Below are 27,095 nucleotides of genomic sequence, written 5' to 3'. Positions count from 1 at the left end.
CTTATTTAGTGAAGATCTTCTACAGAAAATCTGGACAAGACAATAGCATTTGTAGAAAAAGATACTTTATTCATTATATTGATATTTGCATGCATAAAACACACACTAAAAAGATAAACGCTTTGCTGCAAAATATCAGGTGTATTTTTCAGAAAACACAACCAAGACCAGATCTGGAATTCTCTACATTGACTTAAAAATCTGTACACACTCTTGATAGATATGTATATCTTTGGGCTGTATACACATTTCTGGAATATAAATGTACATTATGATATGTATTCTCATCAATTTTTGCCAGAATCGGACACAATAATACTGCATATAGTCTGATGTGGTCCAATGATTGATCAGGTTCATTATCTTCCTTACTGCTGTCAGAAACAGCCTTTGTGATTGGATAAAAAGTTACTTGACACTGTTTCAGGCAGGGTCTAAGTTGGTAAACTTAAGGTTTGGACGGAGCATTCTAAAGTTGGACGGTATTTAAAAAAAAAGAAATCTAATGCAAAAGCTGCCTATCTTAATAAAGGCGTTGTGCCTATGTCATGGTCTCACACAGCAGTTTTGCCCACTTGATAATACTTGAGAGAAGAGGTCATGGTTATAACACCCACTTTTCACTAGAGTCTGCGACCACGGAGCAACTGCTAAGCAACTCAACAAATTTTACAGATGAAGAATGAATCATCTTACATTGTATGTTTTGCTGTCTTTTCAGTCATACCTGAACATACTCCGATTAAAAAATCAAGGTTCATGCAAATCCAGTATTAGTTGCTCAGCAATTGACATCTAGTGGAAAAGGGGTCCTGGACAAAAATGTTGTTAGGGTAACTTCTTTGTATCAGCTTTCAATGGCAATAGTTCTAAACCACTGCAAGCATCATGGTGTGGAGGGTTTGATTCAGCTGCCCTTGTTGCCCTTAATCAGTGCCAGCAGCAGTTTCTTGTGGTCCCCTGTGCAGTTGTCCTCTACAGCCTGGGATAGTGCCTGACCCTGTTGGTCCTTGAATAACCGCTTGATTTCCAGGAGGTCCACCTGTGGGGACAGATGATCAATTGTGATAATCCTATCCAAAACAACTTATTAAGTTCTAAGAACAGCTTAATCAGGTTGGTCGATCATAGGAAAAGAAATTGAATGTTCTTGTGACATAACCTAGAGAAAAACTAGCTGGCAGACATTACATGTAATATTTTCTGGATTATCTGAAATTAGAATTATATCATTTTCCTGTCACCTAAAGTTGTTTGAATTACAGAACAGCAAAAACACAGCATGCTTGACTAAGTATAATGTACTATACCTGCTACTAAGCTAACCAAAATTTCAATTCAAAAGAAAATCCACATGCAAAAAGACACTTAAATGATACAGTTTTAAGCAATATGATGAATGAAGAGGCTCTACGAGAAGACTTACTTCTGATCTTGTCACCACAATACGCATCAAGGTGTCCTCGTCCATTCCTTCTGAGCCATCAATGGCTTCTTTAAGTCTGCCAGCGAAGAACTTGGCAGGGTCTGTGAGACAACGCACTGTGGTAGGGAAAACAACGGCAAATGTCATACGAAGAATATGATTTCACAACCAGGACTGGTCAAATACGGGTAGATTGGTTTCTATGGACCATAAAATTGTAAGGCCCTGTTCATGTCGAAAATCAATTTGGTAGTCAAGTCGATTTAATTTTGTAAACATGAAGTCATGAATGCGGCAAATCCATTTGAATGGCCTCGATTCGGTTTATTCTAAGCCGCTTCTAAGAGGTGGTTTGAGACAGTTTGGAAATCAACCTATTTAGCCAATCAGTAGACACAAACACAAAAAGACTAGAAATGGATGGCTCTGGGTTTATGACTTCATACATCGAGGTACGTGGGGTCATAGTTCGAGGGAAGTTTGCAAAGAGTCAGAATGTCCCACAGTCTGAATTTACGCCAAAAATAGTTACTCAAGTTACTGGACAAAATTGTGAAAGTTTTGACTGTTTTGATTGTTTCAAAATTGTATCCAGTTGCTTGAGTACTGTCTTACAACCATTTTTGGCATATTTCATTACCTGGATGTTGAACCTTCATCAATAGTTTTAATTGAGAGTGCTAAAAGAAAAGTACAAAGAATGAAAAAGAAGCATGTACTAATGAAAAAGCATGTACTAATGAAAAAGAAGCATGTACTAATGAAAAAGAAGCATGTACTAATGAAAAAAGAAGCATGTACTAATGAAAAAGAAGCATGTACTAACTAGGCAGTTGACAATCATATACACTTAGAGTTAAGGTTAAGATTCAGCAAGACGGATATATCTCCTAATGGTTGCCGTAAAACTCACCAATGGCAGCAAAGCCCACTTTCTGCTCATCTGGCATCTCCGCGTCTATAGTCTCAAGCAGCTCTCTGCCTGAAACCTGAAAGTGTAAATAAGTTAGATACACATTTGTATCTTAGTATGCTAAAAACGATGTTAACTCTCCTCTTCTTGATTTTATGGTTTGTAACTAGTCTGAAAATAGATTTTCTAAATTGACTTAAAGCGACTTGTATCTACTTGATGATAATGGGAATATATATATAGAGAGAGATCTGATGATCCATCTGTTTGTATATACATTGCTACTTGTAAGCAGTTGTAATTTGCATATTCAAGAGTGTGAGTGGCAGATTGATTCATGGCACCTGTAGGGAACCCTGCCAGTTTTGGTACCATTTTGTGACAAATAAACAACATTATCTTATCATTATTATCATCTGCTCAGAAACTATCAAATGACAAATTGATTGCCAGTTTTGGTTCGATTAAAAAACCCTTGAAATTCACAAGAGTGTTAAACTTTGTATGTGCTTTTAGTTATGACCTTTTGATGACCTTTTAGTCACATTGCGAATGATTAGACAATTGATAATTACAGCAGATGGAAAATAGCCAACACCCTTAGAATTGTCTGCATGCATGTAATTATATCAAACAACTTTAACAAACAAAACAGCTTATTACCATAATCACAATGATTTAAGGATGGAGTTAATTGGACAAAATACAGAGGTAGTCAGTGTAATAACCCCCAACTCTGTAACAGATACTCAGCTATCTTAATTATGCACAACATTGTTCCATACTGAAACTGCAAAACTGCCACTGACAGTATTCTAAAGTTTCTGACTCTCAAACAGACCTCAATATAATGTTGGAAGAGAACACTAAAGAGTGAACCTTTGTCTGCATGAGGATATATATTATCCTCTGTATATTCAACACCATCCTAGAGAGAACCTTATGGAAGTGCCATAGGCATCTTCATTCCAGATGTAGCAATTTCACCAATTAAAGGGAAACTATATCCCTCTATATATAACAAGAGTTCTACGACCTCATACCTTCGCCAAATGATCTTAACTTTTATGACTGACCTATTGGGAGTGTTTCTCATCAATTATGAATCATACCAGTTGGTCGTCTTCACCCAAGTAACATAAGTTGTCCAAAGTATGACTATGAGCTAAACAAAGAAGGTTATGCTAACATTTATCATCAATTATGCAAATAAGCTCCTTATTAGCATAATTTGGTTCAATGGTGTTCACATTCACACTACTTCCAAATGCCACAAGTATGAAATTGCCATCATTAACTAGTATGGAATTATAGTAGTTTAACATTAATTATACAAATTAGTCTACTTTGCATATTTTCTATCTATCAACATTCCTTTCTTCCTCAGTTACAAATTCGCATATTTGAATAGTCATATCATGGAACACAGCGGGTTTTTAAATTGCCTCATTAATTATGCAAATTAGAATCTGATTTACATCATTATCATCCAATCAAACAAAGCACCACGTAAGTTATAGAGTTATAGAATTTCTCATTAATTATGCAAAAGAGGTCTTCATTTGCATAGTTGGTATTTATTACTATTTCTCTCTTCCTCGGCCATGTCACATGTTTGAGAGTTCTATTATGGAATTTGGAGGATGTATCAATTTTCATCATTAGTTATGCAAATTAGATACTGATTTGCATAATAAGTTTTAAATCATGTAAATCATCACTCAGGCTATCCACTTAGCAAAAAGCATGACCATCCATCAAGCCCTTCTTGAGTTATTCCCTTTCACAGTCTGAAGCGGAACCTGCTCCTGCAGTCCCAGAAAATGCCGCTAGGGTGTCCAAACCGATACCTTTTACTCTCTTTCCAAAGAGCTATCTACCACTCAAAAGTCGGTTCCATAGCATATCCAAAACATGAGAATTTCTGCTGCAGTACTATAACAAGCCGCTAGGGGGCCCAAAATCTAATCATTTTCAGGTCTCACCAAGACCTACCAACATACCAAATATCAAGACAACCCATCCAGGCATTCTTGAGTTATGCTGGTCTTCTTATACATACAAACGCTACCCTATGCATAGCCTGGGTGCCATCCTATTTCTACCGGGGCTCCTACACTCGCTACCCTCAACTCTACTACTACAGCGAGTGTAGGAGCCCCGGTAGAAATAGGATGGCACCCAGGCTACCCTATGCATAACCTTCTCGGCGAAGGTAACTACTTGCCTTGAGGAACAGTGCAATTTCACAAGATCAAGATCTAAAAGTCAGTGAGAAGCCAATTTGTGTCAGCCAACACGTTTTAGGATCTTTTAGGCCTTCACAGTCAAACACCCCTGGCCCAATGGGAATATCTCCTTACTACACCAGTAACACTTTCCCTACACCAGTAACACGTTCCAGCTGGTACCCAGCACAGGCACTCATACAATATAACACATTTTTACACTTTTCTCGTTAATTATGCAAAGTACTTCGCCCAAAATCTAATCATCTTGAGATTTCCCACATACACATCAACACACCAAATACGACAACAATCCATCCAGGCGTTCTCGACTTATTCTGTTCACTAATAGACACACAGACAAGCATCAAAACATAGACTTCTTGGCGAAGTCAATTATATTCTAAATTGATCACCATCAGACTCATCAGCCACCAGAGGGCATATACCAGAAGTGGACCCAACTCCTACAATCTTCGTTAGTGAAGCCAAGACGAGAGAAGAAATCAATTAGTCACCTTTTTGTAAGCTTGCAGTGTTGCTTTAAGTTGAGGTACACTTCTGTTGGCCAAGATGTCCACAATCCTGGACCTGTCATTGGCACCTAGCTTGTCCTCCTGGAGAGGAAAAATGAGGCATCAACAAGTTATTGTACAGTTTTGTATTGTTCAGAGGTTGTCATCTCTTAGATGAAGCATTTGTTGTTCTTGAATGGGACAAACTAGTTTAACACACCTTGCAGTATCTATATGTATTACTGAGTGTGAAACTGAGTGTGAAACTACGAAATTAATATCACCAGGGTACATAATTCCGCCACCCTGAAAAGATAAATTGTCTAAACAGATCTCCAACCCAACGTGCCCAAGTATAATGCGCCGGAGGTATAATTTGATCTAAACTGTGTCCACCTGGGGGGTCAAGCACTAAGAGATCTTTCAAACCCGCTGTTTTTCAAAGTGGTTGATTTATTCAACCTGGCAGATTAATTCTAATGGAGGTTAGATCTTCAAAACTCAATAATCAAATATCACAAAACAAATGTGTCAGATGTTATCAAATTATAGATTTGGTTAAATGTATACTTTCTGCCTTGTGTTGTTTTACTCTACATGTGACAGATACAAAACCTTTGCTGTCAACATTATTCTTCACATACCTCATATAACTCATGGGCATCCTCCTTGGCTCGTGACTGGTCGACTTTACCCCTCTCTTCTCTGTCACCCTAATTTAAAATAGCAGGAAAAAAACTACATGTACTACCAGTAGCTTTTTTATACTTTCCAAAATTTCATTCTATCTTATCATCTCAAATTTCAGATCAGTCTTTAAAAACATCTCTGAAAGCTAACCTTTGACAAAGAAACAAAGACAAAAAACAACCATGGATGCTGTGTTCGATAAATAACAATATCAACAACACAACAAGAAATAAAGATGACTGACCTTAGTGAGAGCCAGTAGGAGGTCAGCCAACCTGTCTGTGCTACAGGCCTTCAGATCATCCAGGAGATTACGGGAGAACACTTTTGGAAGGGGGGAGGGGGGCGAGACATGTTAGTAGAACAAATCAATACTGTTTGATGGGTTACAGACAAGAATTAACTGAAATTTAAAATATTTCTGCATTGGTGATAACTCAATAAACTGCTATAACAAGTGCTGACACATTGTAACTTTCCTATTACTGATTTAAAGCAGGTTAAAGATCACTTCATACTGGCCCATAAGTACGTCAACTTTCTATATCAAGAATATTGTTCAGCACAGAAGACTTCCTTATGGCTCATAAAAATCTGTAATACATAAATGTGTTATGTAATTGTGAAGTAACGGATAACATATACACAAGTACTCACATTTCTTGTATGTCTCTCGCATTGACCTGATTTGCTGTGAACAACAACAAAAAACAGTTAAAAGTTTAAAAAGACAGTAAAAGTGCTTAAGACTAAGAGTTTGCAAGTCAGGATGCGTGCAATCAGAACAATTTGTTTGGAGTCATCCAATGAATGGCTACAGCATATATATTACACCAAACTGGACCTACTTTGTTACTTCTGGTGCACAGCATCCCTGCAAAGACTGCTTGGCTGTTCGCATCGTTAGCTTGTGTTGCCTTGTGCATGGTCCAGGCATCGAAGTCAGACCTCGGTGTCAGCAGCATCACAAGTAAGTCATCATAACTGCTGCCCATCTCTGCCTTCAAGTCCTGCAAGAGGTCCTGTATGGGAAGAATGGGAAGATAAATCATATTACATACTTCCAGGAATAGATAAAATGGGACATATTTTCAGATTCAACACCACAAGTATGGCAATGTGCTGCTGCACTGCATCAGTGTTGAAATCCCTTTAAGCTTATAAAAGTACAACGTGTAACATATACATGTGTTTGTATATTTGAAAGCTAGCGACTGTTGCAAAGTCTATTTTTGGATATACGTCAATCATTTTTCTTCTCGTTGAATGAAAAGGAACGCAGACGAGTATGAAGACAATGCATTCCGTGCACTAAATTATTCAGCAAACACACAGATATTGTTACCTTGTTGTACTTTGTCTTGTACTGCTTCTTGACTTGCTGTCTCTGGTCATGTGATCTGGATGACAACAGCTTGATGAGCGGTTCCTCGTCCGTACCTGCAAAAGGTGCAAGAGGGAAATTAATAATTCAGCTGTACCGGTAATATTGGCTCTTGTGACTGTGATATTACAATGGGTGCTAGCTCAGGAACTGGGATATTTCATAGCCATGCGAATCGTATTAATGCCTACATTGTCAGAAATGTTTGTCACTTTTAGTGGCTATGAAGACAAGAGGATTATACATGTAAATTTGAAAAAAATCTGTCATCAACATACAGTAAAGCACCCCCCCACACACGCACATACATCTACATTTGTGCATTGTCTCTAGACAAAACCTCTGTCCATTTTGTCCCTCTCTTCCCTCCAACATATGGCTTCAAGACTACTTACTGAGAAATACATATACAGCTGATCATTATGTCAAGAAAACATACCCCATCTAGATATGGCATTCCTGAAGTCTTCACAGTCTCTCTCCACATGAAATCTCTTGGCAGGAACCACACTGCCACTGGCCTGAGTAGATAAATGACAAAAGAATAAACAATTTGGTTATATTATCAAACAGCAAATTGTTGAAATGTATTACTCTGTCATTGTTTTCAAGTCACCTACAGCTGGTATGCTTTATAATCTAGAAGACTACAGATGTTGACTTTTATCAAGACTTTGAGAGTTGTGCAATGACTGGTTGTAAGGCTACAAAAAAAAGGAAAAAGGTATCAGAAAAACATAAATTGGTGATGAGGCAATTTTGCTGTATACAATAAATGATATGCATGGATATTCTTGTGCACATTTTTTGTCCAGGTCTATTCTTTGGTTGACAAAATTATTTCATTGAAAGGATGGGTGCTCTCCCTGAATGAGAATTGTGAATGGAGGTGGAATTTATGATGAGATGCATACAGAGTGCCAACAATGGTGTGTAAAAGACCACAAGTCATGCAATTCCAGACCGTGCCTGTGTGTATGGGTACTATTTTGATCACAGTGCGCTGCATCTATTCTGATACCTTGTTTTACTCCATGATCATCCTTGCAGCATTCCTAAACTTTGTTGCTACATGTATATCTTCTCTGGGCTGTAATGCTGTTTTCTGTTTCCAGAGTTTAAATCACTAGATGTCTTCAGTGTTAAACACCATTTTTCTCACAGTGTAAAGCTTATGGTTACAACTGTGATGAATCAGATGTAACATGTGGAGCAATTGCCAATAAAATGCACAATGTGTAGTTGCAATCACAATAAAACATTCACACCCAAATTACAATTATAATATGATTGTAGTTAACTATGCTAGCAAAGTACAATAAGACACCTTAATTCTTAATTTAGCATAATACACTAGCTGTAACACACCAGACATGCAAGACATCATTAGTCCATGTGTAGCCAAGTTAAATTAAATTTGTCACATCATAAAAAAGTTTAGAACAAGCACTGTAGTGTTACAATGTTCTTGATTTTGTTTGTTTGCACAATGATATGCTCTGAAAACACAAGCATGAAACACTCAAATAAATGATCATCATACTTAAGATAAAATGATACACATTGTATTACAATCGCTGTGAATCACATGCTAACACATTAGTATCTATTATCAATGGAACTACGAATCATTATAGATATCACCTGTACTGTGTATGACAAAATACAACTATGAACCTTAACAACAAAAGCTGCATCATGCTCACCTTCTTTCTTATCTTATTGGCCAGAATAACTGAAAATGATCAATATTTCTGAAAACTATGAAACTTGACATTAGTAGATATACTGTACAATAATGATAGACCTGACATCAATAGTATATAGAGTCTCTGCATCTATTCATCTAGATGGTAAGAAATTTACTATTATGGAATAGCTTTCCACAAAATAGAATTTAAAAAAAAAACATGAAACTATGTGTATTCCATCAGACCAAGGAGGTTTATCAGACTGACATGAGACAGCTTTTGTTGCAAAGGACTCTAAAGTAAGAAAACAAAAATCCTCAAATTATGTAACACTACAGTGCTTGTGTGCATCCACTTCTGAATCAGATATCTCTCTGGAATCATTGCTGTCTGTTTCCCAGTCAGACTCAAACTCATATTCTTCATATTCTTCATATTCTTCATCTTCTTCATCCTCCTCTTCTTCTGTAGAAAGCAGCTCTTCTTCTTGTACATCCTCCTCTTTACGGTCTTCTTGTTGGTTCACTATCACATGTACTTCTATTGGGGACTCTAGAATGGTCACTTTCTTCCTAGGTTTGACAGGCATCTGTGTGGGCTGGTCCTCATCTTTTGTTTTGGCTTTCTCTTCTGTAGATGTGCTAGGCATTACTTCCTCGTTTTGGTCTTCTTTAACATCTTTTTCATCTTCAACAGCCTCTAAAATGTCTGTCTCTTCCTCCTTTTCCCTGTCAGTGCCTTGTTCTGATTCTTCCTGGCTTCCCTCGTCCAGGTTTCTGTCTTCATCCATAAGAAGTTCTTCCACCTTTTTTTCAAGCACCATCTCAATCATCTCATCTAGAATACAATTTGCTATCATGATATCCTTCTCATGGTCCATATCATTATCATCTAATTCTTCCTGACCCTCCTCTACTTTTTCCTCCTCATCCTTTTCTTTGGTACAAGTAGATTCATCTGGATCTGGGTAAGCCGTAGTCAGACATGCTGGTGCACTGTTAATGCGTGACGGCATCTCTTCCATAGACGTGTCCTCCGATCCATCTATGTCCTCCTCTCTTTCATCCTGGTTGCTTCTCCCACTGTCGTTTTCTTCCTGTTCCTCTACTTCTTCAACACTGGGTAGAGACACTTCGAGAGAGAGGCCACGGTTTTCCAGCATCCACGCGGCCACCTTCCACGCAGGGGGACCTCTCCTAATGAGATCCTCATGAAAAGTCTACAGGAAAAATCACATTATTGCTCACAGAAGCACTTCCTCTACCATTTGTATAAAATATACAATGATTGTTCCACAGATCAATATTGACCACACAGAAAATAGGTCAGTTTAAGTATTTTAAGCATAAATTACATCTTTTGAAAATTAGATCAAGTTGTCCTATACAAATTATGATCAATATGTTACACTAAGAAAAGTGTTTTGGAAGTTCAAAGATTTTACGTTTTAGAATATTGTACATGCATGTGTGTCTTACAAATGCTCTTGCTTTACTTAACAGTGCATCACTTGCATGAGTAAAGTGGGGAATTCATAACTCAGTACCTCCAGATAGACATCAGGTTCATCCTTGCAGCAAGTGAGGAAATAAAAGTCTAAGTACAAAAGGGATTTGTAATGAAAAAATAACATTGTTACAATACCATTTTGCATATGATATTATCATATCAACAACATACAGGTATATATACTATTAGTATGATCTTTACATGCCCACTTTTTCACAATGTTTCAGTTACACCTGGTACCAATTGGTAACTATTTCTTAATAATAGTAATCTGTAACCAAGCAGACATGATACTATAAAACGTGCAAAGAAACTTATTCTATAAGTTATTGAAAATAAATGGAACATTGCAGTAACAGTAAAAAACAGGTACTTGCCTAAGTTGAGAGACATTAGTTATTAAAACTAAGTTTGCTACAGTATCATAAAAAGCCGCTAGAGGACCATCATAAAAAGCCGCTAGAGGACCATGATCGGAATATCCATCCTTTTGCTGACATCTATCCACAAACCAAATACACAATGATATATAATAGATATCAATCCACAACTATTTCAGTTATGCTGTCATGAAACACCATAATAATGAGTTGCAGTATTACCTGTGCTTTCCCCTTCCCTCTATCCCTGTTCTCCTTGTCGCTACCGTTCCTCCCTCCATCCCCTCTGTCATTTGTCTTGTCAAACGACTTCTCCCTCTGTGCAGCAGCCAGCGGCCTCTGTGAGGGCTGTGCCAGGGGGTTGTTCTTGATGTCCACAGGTTTGGGAGGGGGGAAGGGCTGATGGCGCAGTGGTCTGAGCTGGGGAGGGGCACGGTGGATGACCATGCCGTTGATTCTCTTCTGTGACTGGACGCGGAAGACAAAGATTCACCTTTGTCAACATAATATCATCTCTTCTGTTTGTAATGGTCATTCAGAGTATAAAGTAATGCAAAATTCTGTTTTGCAATTTATAAGAAAGAAATATGCTTACCTTTTTCTGTCCATCTTGGCCTTCAGGACCTATAATGTCAAAAATGTAAACAACATCTTTATCCAATTGAAGCATGTAAATGTCATATTCATCAGAGGAAAATAACATTGTTGCATAAAGTAACTTAAAGCTTTTCATCAATTAAGGGAGAGTAATAATTTTTACTAAATACATTCTATGAACTTCATAAATACATGTATATGATGCCTGGTCATTGAATAATGCTGGCGACAACTGTAACTTAAGAATGCAAGAAGAAAGTCCTCATCCATATAAGACAAGGAAGAAGAAAAGCAAAATGTTGGCCACAAACTGACCTCTGACAAGGTCAACCAAGATGGGCTTGTACGGTGCACTGACATAACTGTCAAGGTCATCCATGATTGTGGCGCCATACGTCTTCTTGTATGCCTTCCTGATCAAGGGCATGTCAGCCTAGAAAAAAATAACATGTTTTTGATCACAAACAAGGTCTTATTGTTCCGCCGATACCACTGATAGTGCTTGGTCTCCATACTTTGGCTATTTTCATATGCAATTACCAGATGACCTGTACTTTATAATGTAGATCTATTCCTAAATGTACTTTAATTGTTAAGCCTATAGTGTGATCGTTTTCATTTTGAAAAACTAAGTACACAGGACAAGGCTGTTTGAAAGTTTTTACATAATGTTTTAGCTGTTAGGGCCTGTCCTTGGTGCTGAAACACATGTTTCTGTACAGTAAATATTTATGTTATATAAAATGCCTTTTGGCAGGCAGCAGTTATAGATGTGTCAGTAAGTATGATAGGACTTACCTCTGCCCTGGTCATCAAGCATCTGATGAGGGTTGCCGAATCACCACGTGGCCGCATGGCGTGGTAGATTCTCTCCGCAAAGAATTTGGGACAGTAGAAAACGACTTTGACTAGTGCAGGGAAGAAAAGAAACTCATATGTCAGTGAAAATAATAAAAAATGTTTCAATTGTGCCATTAATTACAACTTTCACAAGAGTAATGATACATAAAATAATGTCTATTATTAGCTGTGAAGTTGCAAATAGAAAATACAATAAATTCGTATGATTTGTTCCAAAAAGTGATTTTACATATTAAGAGACAACATAAGAATATTAAGAACTTAAATAATATGTGGGCCCTTACCAAGTGCCATCATTGCTGCAAGGAACTCTCCCGACAGCTCGTCTTTCAGGATGTCTAACATGTCAGTCTGTGCCATCTGTCAATCAAAACACCATGCATCACAAATAGATCCTATAGTACGCTACATACATCATAAACACATCAGGGACAGGACAACTTACATTTGTTTGTCAATACCGAAATGAAGCATGATGGTAGTGGGTACATATTTTGGGCCTATACATGCAGATACAAAGAATTTCAAAACATTTGATAGTGTCAATCATATAAATCATTGAAATGAACACAGCAGTTTTGTGGTCTCATTAACTTGTATTGTGCATAACCATAATCCTTTATCAACACCATATTACTTATTTACAAAATAATGAAGGTTTCTTAAAAAACAAAATGCACAAATAAAGCCATTACAAGCATATCATTGATGACTATTTACAAGAAAATGTAAAGTCATGAAATACTTAGATGCAAACCTTCTCATATTCTGTAAACGTCTCCCTGATGTGTGAGTAGCTCTTTGTAGTTATGAGAGACATCAGTTTGGAGTCACTGTCTGTGCTCCACCTGTCCTTCCCAGCCTGCAAACCAGAAAATATGTCAAATTTAAAAAATACTGTATGATAGATTGGTGAAATTCCTACAGACATTTTCACATTTTTAGTCTAAAACGTAAAGAATCAAAAGATAATTCAAAGGCATCAGAGTCAAATTATCTTTGGTAATGATGCAAACTTTAAGCTACATATTCATTTTTTTATCATACAATTGTTACAATCCCCAATCAACCATTGAAAAAGACATTCAACAGCATTATTGTTAGCTGTCAAAATGTCAGCATGTCTTTTCACCCCCTTCATTTCATACAACAACTGTTATCATTACATAATCCAAAAAAGAAGGGGTTGTTTGTCCTAACCTGGTGTAGTTCCTGAGCGTCCTGTCTGTACAGGTCTTCGTCCACCTCGTTGCTCTCCTCCCTGTCACCTGCCAGCAGCCCCAGCAGCAGGTCCTGCAGCTGCCCAGCTGTCTCGCTGCGCACATCGTCCTCCAGGTTATTCAGGTGCTCTGGAAGATGCCATCAATGTGAGGGACAAAGGTAAGATACCTGCTCTGAGATGAAACATTGTGTAATACCCGTCAACTGTAATGACAATTAGGAATTTAAAAGCTTCAGCATGAGTTATAAAATCCAACCAGCATATACAGTACTAAGGAAGGATGCTGTCTACATCAGAAAGAAAATCATTGTATCAAAAACAAAAACTAAGTTCACAGCAGCACACACAACTGATATTTTTTTCATCTTATTCTTTTTCTTGATATCATTGCAGTTCTATGTTGAGAACAAATCAGAACAAAAACTTACCATCTCTGTAAGCCTTCTTAATCTGTTCCAAAGCCTATGGATGGCATGGAAAAAAATCAGTATAATGATATAGTTTGCATATCCATTACAGCACAACACTACATCCATATTTTTTATGAAACAAAACAGACTAATGTGAAAACAGGGTAATACAAACAGCTCTGAAGACTTATAGTGCAAAAGGATACTAAAATCATGTATCTCTAATACATACCCTATTGTTCCTGGTGCACAAAATCTCAATGAGTGTCGCCTCTGCTGAAGGTGATCCCTGCAGAAAATATTAAAAATTATCTCTAGAACAACTATAGTTCATGTTTGATAATGATTATATTCATCAACCTGAAAAAGAACATTTAACATAGGTGAATGGACAGCATACATGTATATCCTCTTAATGTCTGTATACGACAAATATTTTAAGGACAGTTGGAGATTGACAAGCAGCCTTACATGATGAACATAATGATGATAATGGACTTTAAGTCAAATACTAATAACTCTGTCCAAAGACATGAACCAAAAAGGATACCAGAAGAATATGAACATCTTAAGTATAACACTCAATAAAGGTAGAAAGTTATACAGACCTTGAGTGCACTGTGAACTGTCATGGCATCAAACTTCTCTCTTTCCATCAGGAGCGCGTCGATCACCGGGGCAAAGTCATCACTTAGCTGGGACTTCAGGTCCTCTGATAACTCCTGTGAGGGGTTAGTTATAGTTATCAATTGAAAACAAACGAAACACAAATACAAATATTTTTGAATGTTCTTGTAACTGTCCTTGGTGCTGAAACATGCTGAGACAGAACTGTATGGAAGGAAGTTATTAGAATCTACAGCTAGATTATTTCTAATCCAGGTTGTAACAAATCTAGTTCAACCAACCTATATCTTTACATCATTAGAATTAAGAATAAAGATTCGTCTTTCATACACTGAGACAAAAAGCCACTAAGTGGAATCAACAAAGCACTCGCTCCGAAGTTATCAGATGACAACTGACCTTGTCATAAAGCTCCCAGAACTTGGCCTTGGTCTCCTGACGTTGTCTGTAGGTCCGTCGCACCAGGGTTTTGATGACTATGGACACTTCATTTTGGCCTGGCAGAAGAAAGGTCAAATGTTCAATGTCAAATGTCAAGTAAAACTGACCATTTCAAAAGAAAAGTTAAAACTTTGCATAACTGTATACTATGCGACGGTATGAAATCAAATGAGTAAATTACAGTTTGGTCTGAGGAGAATAACATTAAAAATAGATGAATGGTATTCAACTTACTCAAGCCCTTTGTGGCTTTGAAGAGCATCCTGGAATCTCTGTCAACATCATGTTGAGACAAGTCAACCTGAAACATCAGGAAGAGAAAATGCTTATAATGCCATCAATGTCAATGATTTGTAGAGGTTTGAGAGATCAGCGCAAACAAAAAAGGTGTCAGCAATATTGCAAATTAAAATGTTTCCTAGCTGACCTACCTTTAAAAAGTTTACCAAAAAGCTCCACGCTACGTTGAGATGGTTATAGAGAATAGTTATAGAAGGAAGGAGAGTCCTTGCCTGTCGATACCATGTTTGTCCAGCGTCAGTCAGTCAGTCAGTCTGTCAGTCATTACGTCACAGAACGTTTTACTCAGTTCTAGTAGTGTCACATGAATGTTTGGTTGTGTTTCTTTCTTGTTTTTTTAGATGTCCTTTCCCCTTCTTCTCTTCCTAATGATAACTTGTAGCTAAATTTTGTTCTGAGGTCTAATTTTTCTGCCAACTATTCTATTTCAGTCTCAAGTTCAATTTGTACAGTTTATTAGTCAGATTCGTAATTATAAGAGGAATGTCAAAAAACAAAATGCCACGTTTTGCAAAATCATCCAGTAAAAAAATAAATTTTCATTCTTAACCATCTCTTCAAGTGTCAGATGTTTCAAGTTTCTCATCTTTACCTAGACCCTGGACTAACTGAAGTCCTATTCCTCGTTGACATAGCCTTATATGGTCCAGCCATCTTTCTCAATGCTTTATCCTTCTTGTCCTTCTTACGTTTTGCTTTAGTCTTTTTCTCCGCGTCTGCTTTTGCTTTTAAAGCTTCTGACCTTTTTTGGCGCAGTATTCTAGACTTTGATTTCTCAGGCAACAAGTCGGGCAAGGCCGCCTTGGTGATTCTGACACTTTTCACTGCCGTTTGCACATCTTCTTCTTCCCATTCCTTCAAGTAGTCTTCCTCCATTCTTCGCAGTTCCTTTTGACTTTCTGTCTCAGAGGATGACCTTGCTTCTCTTTCAAGGTCAACTGATGTTTCTTCGTCGATAATGGCCAGGAATGCAGGGGGTCGACGTTGTGAGTATTCCTTTTGTTCAGACTTCGATTTCTTCTTCTTTTTCTTAGACCTGCCCTTTTTCTTCAGAGATGTGCTCTCGTAGCACATTATGATGTCAACATCTCTCATGTCATTTGGTGTATCCTTGCTCTTTGATAATGAAACACACATCTGTCAGAAATTCTAAAGAAGTCTGTCAAAGTCATGTCAAGTCAGAAAGATTACACAAACAAGCTTGAAAGGCAGTCAAAGAAAAAAAAGCATTTCACACGACTAAAACACATCACAAAATGCGAGACACTAGCTAGGAGGAGGATCTTTAAAAAGATACCTAACATAACCTTAAGAGATTCTAAATCATGTTGGAAAAAAGAAGATCTTTGCTTAGTACTTACATTTTGCAGTAGATTTGCCACAGGGCATTAAGAGCAAATTTTAGTTACCAAAGGATATGACATATAATTTCTGTATACACATGTACTTTGATGTAGTAAATCATGTTGTTCTTTTGCAATATTTTGAACCTCTAGCAACCCAAAAATGCATACTACCAAATGACTACTTTACTCTCACATCTCCCTGGTACTTACCTTGTTTTTGTCCACCCTGTTGACCTTTGGCAGCTTGGTATGGAAGCGCCTGGGTGGCCAGGTACCACCGCCTTTACTCCGCTCAAGCTTCTGTGGACAGAGAGTAACCATTCAGCATTATATTCCATTCTCTTTTTAATTTAAATACAGTACATACACAGAACTCAAGACTATTACACAAATGTACAAGATGGAAAGATGTTTAACTTATTATTGTTACCCAGCTACTCCAATTTTTGTGTTGGCAATTGAAGTTCAACTTTGATTCAGAATGACTTCTATCAATACAGGATGAACTTTTAAGTGAAGATAAACATTGATTATTATCAACCAGAGATGACAAACTCACAATTTTGGGCAATTTTGTTGCCTCCACTTCGCCGTCTGTAGTGCTGGCAGCCTCTGTGGACCGGTCGGTCTGGAAATGAAAATATCAATGATAAAATTTATGAAAATACAGTGACCAATACTGTACTGGACATACTTACATGTACCCGATCAAAGCTCGTTATGTTTCAATGTTTATTGTTAATTTTGTTAGTCAAAATAACATATGATAAATAATAGAAAATGCAAATAATGATAATTGGTAAACGTACAGGATTTGAAGATAAGGTATAAGAAACATTGGGGGCAAATAAAAATGAGGCAGATGAAATTAGGAATGTTGCAATTGCGCTCACAATATAATCACACCAAATGTGAAATAACATATCTGGGAGCAGCAAGAATTGAAGAGGGTCTGGTTAACATAAGTGGATCAGCAGTCATATTTCCTTGTAAGGAAGGTTTGCTTTGGAGAAGGAGAATCTACATGTAATTTGGGTTTTAGATGACATGCCAGCTGAAAGATCAAGCATAATCTGATCACCCTGGTAATTCAGTGAAGAGTCATTCCCCTTCAAAGAAGAGAAAAGAATTCATGAAAAGAATTTCAAACCCCCATGCAGTCATGCGGTTATTGTTTGAATTCAGGAGCCATTTTGTTAGTTCAGTTAGAGGCATTGATAGTCGTGATGTATTTTATCCCATCACCAAGCTTCGACATGCCTCGGGAAACCAACCTTCGGATTAGACCACACGTTCGCATGTTCGGCCCAGTTTTTGAGAATACTTGTTCTCTTCTTTATGGTGGGCTTGGTCTGCATAATGATGTCTACATAGAAGTCTCTCGGCTCTTCGGTGTTGTCCACCAGGTAATAGTCATGGGTCAAGACTGGAATGTTTCCATCTTCGACATCCGAAACGGGAGGGTGCTCTAGCACTTCTGTTTCAACTGGCCTTGTCTTTACAACAAGAACATGGTGCTTTTTATCAATTTTTGTATCAATATTTTTGATGACCTTCATCTCCCTTGCACCCGGATCTAAACATAATTAGTTCAAACCTGAACTTTATAGTACAAATCATTTAAAACAAAGTCTGTTGGAAGAACTATTCAAAATAAGATAAACAAATCATATAAAACAAAGTCTGTTAGAAGAACTATTCAAAATAAAAGAAACAACCAAAAAAAAAAAGAAAAACAAGAAAAGGACAAGAATCAAAATTATGAGTTTTCTTTCTCACCTCTGTTCCCACGCTCCTTGGCCGTCTTCTCCGCGGGGGGTCTCGGGGTGTAGGCTCCAGACTGTCCAGGTCGTAGTCCTTCGTGACGGCCGCCATGTTGGCGAGGTAGTACTCGTGCTTTAGGAAGTCTTCCTCCTGTAGGTTAGATATGGTACGGGAGTTACGGAATGAGGCAAACACATACACGAAAGCTAGATGGCTGAAAAAATAACATCTATACTTACTGTACATTGCATGGTCAATGCAAAGCATTAAAATAATGCTCATGACACAAATGATGTACTTTTAGACTTCTTTTGACACAGCACACTACATGTAAATTCCCCCTCTGACTTACCCATTTGTTGAGGTTGTAGTTGGGCTGCACTCCCAGTAAACGACTCTTGATCAGCTCATTGTTCATCGCAATCCTCTCAGCTTCCTTCTCTCGTACATAGTAGTTCATACTGAAATTCAATTCAACAGTAACATTCAGTACAAACGTAACATTAAATCATGCATTAACAAACAGGTATTATTAAAGCTCAGTTTTAATCAAGCATGAAAATTGGAGGGTTAAATCTATCTACAGTATAATAATTTCTTTTTCTAAAGGAATAAAAAACTCATGTAATAATCTGATTCCATACTCTTTTTTTATTTTCAAATACAAATCTATAAATCAGTCCAGTATGACTTCTATAGTATGCCACAATTGAAAAGTCAATAGCCCATAATTAACTCGGCAATACTTTCAAGTCATCTACGATTACAACAAGATTACTGAATATAAAACAATTCCCAGTTTCAAGGGGGGATTGAGAGGGCTAAAATCCTGGTCCTCTAGTTCTTTATTTTCCAGCTGAATTGCTGCTTGATGTGTATTGAGAGAGAAAGAGAGATGCAGGTTTTTCATCCTGTAAAAACTTTTGAATTGCATCAGCGGCCTTGACAGCAAAAATGGGTCATGCTGGCAGTATCTAACATTGCATATTACATTAATGGTATTTTACTTCAGTTATAAAGAAGAAAAAATAAAATTTTGTGTTGCAGCTGCCAAAGTTTGATTCACATTGTATTGAAAATCAAAGTCACTTTTTAATGAGGATTTCATTTCATCAAGACCTTATATATAAGTTGTAACCATTCTGTCTATGGTGCAATGACTACAAACTAAATCTTCTTAAATTTAGATATTCTATTGCTTGTGACCAGGATCTAACCAATGTGTTTAGTCCTACAATATGTCGGTATCAATATAACCAAGGAGTTTATATAAAACCTCCTTGATATAACATTATAACGGGGGTTGCCCGAACTTAGGACGCGCCCTAACTTAGGACGGACTTTTTAGTGATCTTGTTATGCATAAGTACGCCGTGTTTGTGTCCACTGACTATGCTCATAAGGAAGATAAATAAACCAAGTCCATGCACATAATTTTTATTTGCATTCAAAACATATGTGTACATATTCACTTCTTGTTTTGTCGAGAATAGTATTTTGACAATAATGATGGCAACGCTGAGTAGAGGGTCACTGCGTAGCTAGACGGCCCGATACCTAAATATACGACCTGTGCCAAGCAGATATACAACTATCATACACATAAGAAATATAACTTCATAAAACACAAAAAAATGGGGTCTTTAAGTGTTTCTTGAGAAGAAAACCTACCAAAGAAAACAACGTAAACATCGCTGCCGTCTGGCAACGTTGTTTTCCCGCCATTTTTTTGGGCCGCGATGGTGGCGGACAGCGATTCAACGTAAAGCTTTGTAACGCTCTAACATGTGATTGGTACCGTCTATGAAAAGGAAACTGAAGACAGAGATGGCGAAGATATTTCCCAATAAGTAGACGGAGTATTGTTGATGTAAGCGGTGTCGTTTTTTCGTAATGATTTTGTAAGTCGGGTCGCATGCAAGACGTACGTTGGGCCGCGCGCAAAGTGCGTAGTAGCCTATTTCCCGCCAAAACATGAGCTGGGATGAGCTAGATATAGCCCTTCTCACATGACGTTAGAAGTGCACACAGTCAAAATTTTCCGGTCAAAAGAAAGCTAGAATATCGCAGACTTCAAGCCTTATTTACATTTCCCTAACTTCATCACCAACTTCCGAAGAGAGCAAAATTACCAAAGCGTACTAAGTTAGGCACACTATCTGGCGTAGCACTAAATCAGAAGGTACATTCGTGAAAACGTCTCACAGCGTTTGCCGCTTGTAACTCGGAGCGTGAAGGGCCCATGAACATTATGAATACATTTCTTGTCCATGTATGTTCTTTAGATGAATGTGTTCAAAATTCATTCATTAAAACATGACCATTCTCTGGCAACCAGCAATGGAGCGCCGTGAGTTCGAGCGCGTAAAAAAACGTCCTATGTTTGGGCGACTCCCGTTATACTGCTGAACTTTTCTTTTTCTGTATCTAAATAACCAACAAGGTAAACAAAAAAATTACTTCTGAATCAGTAAACAAGAAAAGGATAATGAAAGTTTTGTTTCTAACCTTCTGGGTGTGTAGTTGTTCCAGTTGTCTAGAGATCCGTGTGTTTTCATGATCTGTGTCATCCTGCCCAGGAGCTTCCTATTGTCATGATCCACCTGAGCCTGTCTCTCCTCTTCAGCCTGGATGGGATAGTGAGAATTGATGTTTAAACAATACATGTATCATCAAAAACAAACCAGGACAGAATCTACTCTTGGACAGAATATACCAAATGTACCAGATCTGAGGGTAACATAAACTTATTTCAAACAAATTGGTCACAAAATAATGTTATGATATAAGAAAACCTTATTCATTTAATAACTATGACAAGCAAACTGGCAATAAAGTTTTGGCAAGTTAAAGTAAATTTTTCTTTTGTTCAAGTTTGGCTTTGCTCTTTTTCTTTCTTTCTAATGTTCATATTTTTGCTTTCCTTCCTTCTAAGGCTCACAGTGATTGTGCAAGAGGCACAGCTACTAAAGCCCATATTAACAACAAATTCTGTCTGTTTTCAATACTGAATTGTCAAAGACAGATTAAACATCTTTTCAGTAAGTCTTTTGCATGCATTTGAAATTGCCTTATTTTAGATTTTATTGTGTGGCTTTTAGCCAGGCACACCTGCATGGAGATGACAGAATTTCGAATCACGGCTTGCACTGCACATTAATCTTTCTAGCCTTTGCCATATTGATTAAAGTCTGTGTGAATGGTTCAATGTTCTACATAGGTGCCGACAAGGTCTGTACTCATGTCTCCAGCAAGTTGTGCCATTAGAGGCGGAGAGTGCTCTCTGTCTGGGTGGTAAAATCAATAGAATCTGTCAAGTCGAACCTTCCGAACATTCCCAGATAGGTATTTGGTACACTCACGTTGGTCTCTTGTTGTAGTGTTACTTGAATTCTGACTCTTACAGTTTACTCTCTTATTGTTACAGGGATTAAATGTATTAAAGTCACAATCCGACAGATTACTGTTAGAAGTGTGTTTTATGATTGTTTATCTGATGGCATTTTTTTCTTTTCCAAACATAGATCGTGTGGTAAAAAAGCACACACGTTTATGTATTTTAGTCTAGAAGTCTTGGTACGGAGTGTCTTGCATGAAAGAAATCTTGTGACATTCCGATCCATATGTTTGATCACTGTGTACTTTGCCTTTTGTTATCAGAGTGGGGCTGTTTCTCTCTTGACAAACAGAGCAAACACTCGCTGACCACCTTTGGCCAGACTGAGTCACACAAAGACTGTAGATTTTGTTTTCGCAGACCGAACAAACTCATCTCTTTGGTAACAGGTCCATTTAAACATTGGTGCTACGATACACGATTCTTCAAAATGTTCAAGCTCGTTTCCTCTTTCAAGGCATCTATTACTATGATATTATAATGACTATCATGATTCTTATCATCATGTTTGATTTTTGTTTTGCTTATATAGATGTGGACAAGATATTTTGCCCACTCAAATTGCTTGCATTATTTGCACTTTGCCTCAGACCAATGGTAGGACCAATGGCAATGTCTCGAATGTAAATACAGCTGCAGTTTATACAACTGTCTAGAACTTAATAGTCCTTGTTTGAATACTGTCAATCATTATCTAAGTATCATTTTCAGCAGTCTTTTAATTACACACCCAGCACAGCTTAGAGTATAAATTTCAATTTTTTCCGTTCTAAATTAAATGGGTGATTGCTAATTATCATTATGTAGCTGGTGCAATATATATCAGCTATAAATTAAAGGAGATATTTCTAATTCCCGTCTTTATTCCTGTGTGGTGTAGTGCATGCATTGTCCTTTATTTCATTGTAAACGAGACAATGCTTTTGAGATACATGTACGTAGTGATCTACGTGTTTCATGTGATACCTACCAATAACTTCTTCAGTCGTAATCGTATGTGTTGGTATGGCTTGGGGGACTTGTTGTCGAGATCCGCTTTCATTGCTGCCACCTACAGAGGGATATGAAAACAAAAAATATTGAGTGCTTTGTCCTGCCTCTTTCACAGAGAACACCCAATACTGGAGGACTCCTCAGTGAACAAGTGGGGGTGACGTTACTGAACCATAATCTGCTCTTGTGACCTGCTTCATGTGAATTCCAAGCAGAGACAATGTGCGTACCACGCTCGACTGCCGATTCAAACGCGCAAGTTGTTGATGGTGGGGTGTCGGATGGTCGGCAGCGTAGCACCGATCCGTAAGCGAGATGCGCCAATTACAAGCGCCATTGTTCGGAGGCGAGGGGCACAGTGGTGTCAAAAGTGCAAGGTTACCTGGTCCCAGGGTAACTATTGAAACTGTCCCCGCCCAGGCGACGAAACCAATTTGCACACATGGAGAATCAGTTCACCTATTATCTGCTCATTTGCCACACAATACAGTAATGCATCTAATATAACAGTTGATTGGTAATGTCAATGTATTAAGTGGCACTTTTGAGCCATTTATAGCATGAGTCCTTAAGTAATCCGTATGGTCAACACTAAATCTGATGGACGCCATCCTTGTTTACTGATAACAGAGCATTTGTCACAATATTTTAAACATTAGGAACAAACAAATCCCCCATTTGAACTGTTTGGGTGGTAATTAGGCTTCTCAATCTAGGTTCCACATACAATTTGCATATTTTCAAGGCTAAAGTCACAAGTCTTACATAGCTTTTACAAGAAATTCTCAAGTATCGCAAAGAAAATACAAATTGCTTCGGGGGTCAAAAGTCTTTCGTAACCCCTCCTTCCCTTTCACCTGCTAACAAAATATTTGTTGACATCTGCTATATAAACGTCTGGGGGAGATACTCTGTGCAACTAGGGGAGAGCAAAAAACAAAGCTGGTAAACCATACTGTTATTTTAGGGCCCCCATACTTTTATCACACAAAGGAAGCGTGGAAACTAGATGATACCTTTAAAATGGACTGTTGTTGAGATTGCAAGGCCTCACTAATAGCATTTGTTTTTCTAGTTAACCCTAAACATTTTGGAAGCTTTTAAAACACCAAAATAGTTACAGTAGAAAACCTTTCTGACCAGGTCAGTGTGTTGCCATAAACACAAGTTCAAAGTTGATAGAGCTGAATGATTGTGAACCATTCAATTTCTTTCAATGGTAAAGTATGTTTCTAATGTCATCATCTCGAAGTCAAATAAACTGAAAAAGGCCGTTTATAAATTCTTTTCGTAAAACTGAGTCACTTTTGATACAGATATCATGAAAAGACTACTTTCCTCCTCAAAAACTTTGAAATGCAACCCTTTAACTGCTTTTTAATGTGACCTTTTGGTCTTCCTTTGTTGCCTCAACAGTAGTAAAGCATGTTGCTATGGAGAAGCTTCAGACAAACAAGAGGCACATAGGCTCTCACTCTACGGACTCTTACTCCCTTATCGTGTTTTATTGTAAATGGTCACTGCGGTTAGTTTACACTACCCTCCACTACAGGAAGACAAATTACACGGAAAGCCATTTATATCCCAATCATAAAGCCATTTGCTTGATTTGTATGACAACATGCAAACAAATTAACCCCATCAAACTCTCAGGGCTGTTGTCTCTGGAAGCGTTCAAATGATTGACATCTCTGTGGGACAGGGTAGATTGCACCTGAATCCACCTGTGACACTGGGCTGAAAAGCCGTTCCCTTGGCAACGTGTCACCATGGAGATAAAGAAGCGTCCATCTTGTTTTTTTGTAGACAATGTGTTAAGCTAATCAATAGAAAACTACTCTTGCTACACAAGAAAAATATTTTTCCTCGATAAAAAAGTCTGAAAACAAACAAAAATACAAAATTTCTGTAATATATGAGAATCTTCATGTGCCAAAACGTGTGTATTTTTCCACAGGATGCTCATAATAGTTTTGCCATGAATTGAACCTTTTCAAAGAAGAGCCCTTTGACGCCATGCAAGTATGTTCATCTGGAATGAATGTATTGCGTGAGGCGGCTTTAGCAAGGCAGCTTGGACACCTCAAAAGCCTCAGACACAAAGCCGAGGAAGAAGTCAATAAAGAAAAGCACTAAGAATCACAAATCATGGGCTTATGGTCGGGCTAGGACTGGATTACGGCATGAAGTCACTCATGAAAATTGCATGAGCTGAAAATACTCCTGTTACAAACAAGAATGCTAGACATTGTATCTGTTCCGTTTGTGATATCTATGTTTCTATCAATTCATTCAATTTCTTTCCAACATCTCTAAAGAGATATGGGAGTTTGGATAAGGTAATACTATTTTTCCCCTTCCTGTGAGTCAAGGATTCTATGAATAAAGAGGGTACAGAAAGAGCATTTTCTGATGCTGACATCACAGGATAATCAAGTTTGTTCTTTTACCAAAACACCTGTTCTGTTTTTGAAACTGCTTAATGTTGCTAAGAGCAAATAACGTTCACCTTTCCTTTTTATTTTCTCTCATGTGTGGTGCAAGTGTCAAACTCACAATACATTGAAATGTTAGATGTCTTGTATTTTGCCAGCGACCGTGTGTTTTGTAAATAGAAACAGGTCAAACTTCAACGTCAAACCTTCCAAACTTTGTATGGTGAAGTCACGGCTTGTGGCGCACAAAAAGATAGTTGCGTGAGGCACGTTTCCACAGAGAACGCCAATGAAAATGTAAAATAAGCAAACATGTCAAACAACTGCTGCCAAGAAACATTCTTACATTGTCTATCACTAACAGGAGTGATTTTGCACAAATTAATAAGGCAGCTATTTGGCAGCTTGATGCTCAATAGTACTGCTAAGCATAATTTTGGCTAGCTTTAGCCCCGGGCCTGTAGCACACATCCATTATGTCAAGCACAGACCATATAATGTAAGGTATCTTTGACTGGACAAAAATTTCAACAATGCAAAAATTACAGCTTAAGTTGAAACAGTGGCCTTTGACAATAACAAATTTTACAGAGACTCAGAGTATGTCTCAATTCTGTTGGTACGCCTTTTGGTTTTATTTCTAAAGACTAGACCATAGATAACTGCAGTTTTTATTTATAATCTTGCAGTGAGAAATCTTCTTTGTGGTGAAGTAACATAAACATTAAGCTCAGAAATATGACATTGATGCTAAAGTGCAGAATGTTACACAATTTCTTTTACTTCACACAAATTTCAGGGTGCACTCTTTTTTATTCCTGCGCCCAACAACTGTTTTGCTGTGTTTCCGTTTCTATTGACTCACAGATTAAGGCCACTTTGGCCGGCGCAGTCCCAAGGACTACGACACACAGGTTTGCCCAATCTCAGGCAATACATGCTTAACAACTTCTACTCAAACGACTGCTATGCATGTGCTAAGACTACCTCAAACAAATTCAAAATCAAAGAAAGAATGAACAGCAAAAAAAGGATTTCTGCAACAAAGAAAATGGTTTTCGTTCTACCTGGTCAACAGGTGTGTTCAATACAGGTGAGCAAAGGTGTGCAACACAAAATAACAGGTGTCAGAATCTAAAATCTCTTTTAAATTAGAGGAAATCTTTACCTTTTGTTGGTGTAGCTGGAAAGCCTTGTCGTTCCATCGTTTCTGCAGCAGTTTGTTGCTGACGGGGAAGCCGGACTTGGCTTTTAGTGGTGGCATGGCCGCCATGGGGGGACGGAGCACGGTACGAAAGTACACGGGACGGTTGTCGGCGACTCGGCGATCGTGCACCTTAGACTAGCTTAGGCTGTCCACACTAAGTCTCTGTCCTTGGCTCTGTAAGAAAATGTTAAAGATTTGGTGTTACTTACTGCTAAGACCAAGGACGAAGGGACGCTGTCACAATGAAGACTTGTGGCCATGGACCTTCATGGTAAGTGCCTGAGGATCACAACACAAAAATCAAAATACACGAACGGTTTGGAGTTGCTTAGACTAGCCCCATTACTAAAGTCCCTAGCTAGAACTCGAGACTCAGAAACAGATCTTCTTGTCGTCTACTGGAGCTTGAAGATACTGTCTATCGTATGTCCATGATGAGTTGAAGCGAGAACAACAACGGAAGATAAAGATCTGAACTCACACACAGTGTGGCGGTCGCATGCTCGCCTCAGCTAATCTGTTTGTTGACGCTTTCAAAACTTTCGCCTTGTTTGCTGGAATCCGGACCGCTCTCTAAAGCACTGGTTACTTCCGATGCTTTCTCTAAATCCTTCTAGTCACGGATTTGGAGTCTAAATCGTACTAGATCGCCAGGTATATCCAGGACAGGGACCACACGGCGGGGTGCGATCATGGCCGGTACATCGCGGTATCAGGAGGGGATCAGTGACCAGGCTGTGGCTCCGGCCTCCTAGGTTA

The 27,095-nt window shown here is 38.1% G+C and overlaps 1 protein-coding gene across 2 annotated transcripts; it reads right to left on the bottom strand.

The window, feature by feature from the left end:
• Positions 1–48: 48 nt before the first annotated feature.
• On the bottom strand, positions 49–27,095 carry LOC136432629 (annexin A6-like). Of its 2 annotated transcripts, XM_066424050.1 has the most exons (31): positions 26,818–27,095; positions 26,298–26,510; positions 22,672–22,752; positions 20,813–20,931; positions 18,657–18,765; positions 18,320–18,454; positions 17,815–18,036; positions 17,100–17,168; positions 16,751–16,840; positions 15,129–15,195; positions 14,853–14,950; positions 14,435–14,548; positions 14,059–14,115; positions 13,845–13,878; positions 13,395–13,543; positions 12,952–13,056; positions 12,479–12,554; positions 12,132–12,241; positions 11,649–11,766; positions 11,332–11,360; positions 10,959–11,204; positions 7,596–7,677; positions 7,118–7,212; positions 6,621–6,794; positions 6,430–6,463; positions 6,017–6,096; positions 5,727–5,795; positions 5,086–5,184; positions 2,340–2,415; positions 1,427–1,542; positions 49–1,042 (listed from the first exon to the last, which is right to left on the bottom strand). In XM_066424050.1, exons 2-31 carry the CDS (start codon positions 26,400–26,402, stop codon positions 908–910), a joined length of 3,093 nt encoding a protein of 1,030 aa, XP_066280147.1. In that variant the 5' UTR covers positions 26,403–26,510; positions 26,818–27,095; the 3' UTR covers positions 49–907. The 2 variants fall into 2 exon arrangements, with proteins under 2 accessions (XP_066280147.1, XP_066280148.1); XM_066424051.1 differs by lacking the exon at positions 17,815–18,036 and having other exon boundaries at positions 26,818–27,094.

Source organism: Branchiostoma lanceolatum, chromosome 4, assembly GCF_035083965.1.
Source record: "Branchiostoma lanceolatum isolate klBraLanc5 chromosome 4, klBraLanc5.hap2, whole genome shotgun sequence".
NCBI classification, from domain to species: domain Eukaryota; kingdom Metazoa; phylum Chordata; class Leptocardii; order Amphioxiformes; family Branchiostomatidae; genus Branchiostoma; species Branchiostoma lanceolatum.
The sequence above is the reverse complement of the archived record's forward strand: the minus strand, read 5'-3'. Positions and strand labels throughout refer to the sequence as shown.

What these genes read in the sequence shown, in the direction of transcription:
- LOC136432629 (XM_066424050.1), bottom strand. Translation starts at nt 26,402, where the DNA reads ATGGCGGCCATGCCACCACTAAAAGCCAAGTCCGGCTTCCCCGTCAGC. An exon ending in CAAGGAGCGTGGGAACAGAG is followed by an intron (nt 18,037 to 18,319) that starts GTGAGAAAGAAA and finishes CTTGTTGTAAAG; the next exon opens with ACAAGGCCAGTTGAAACAGA. An exon ending in TGTGCACCAGGAACAATAGG is followed by an intron (nt 13,879 to 14,058) that starts GTATGTATTAGA and finishes TGCCATCCATAG; the next exon opens with GCTTTGGAACAGATTAAGAA.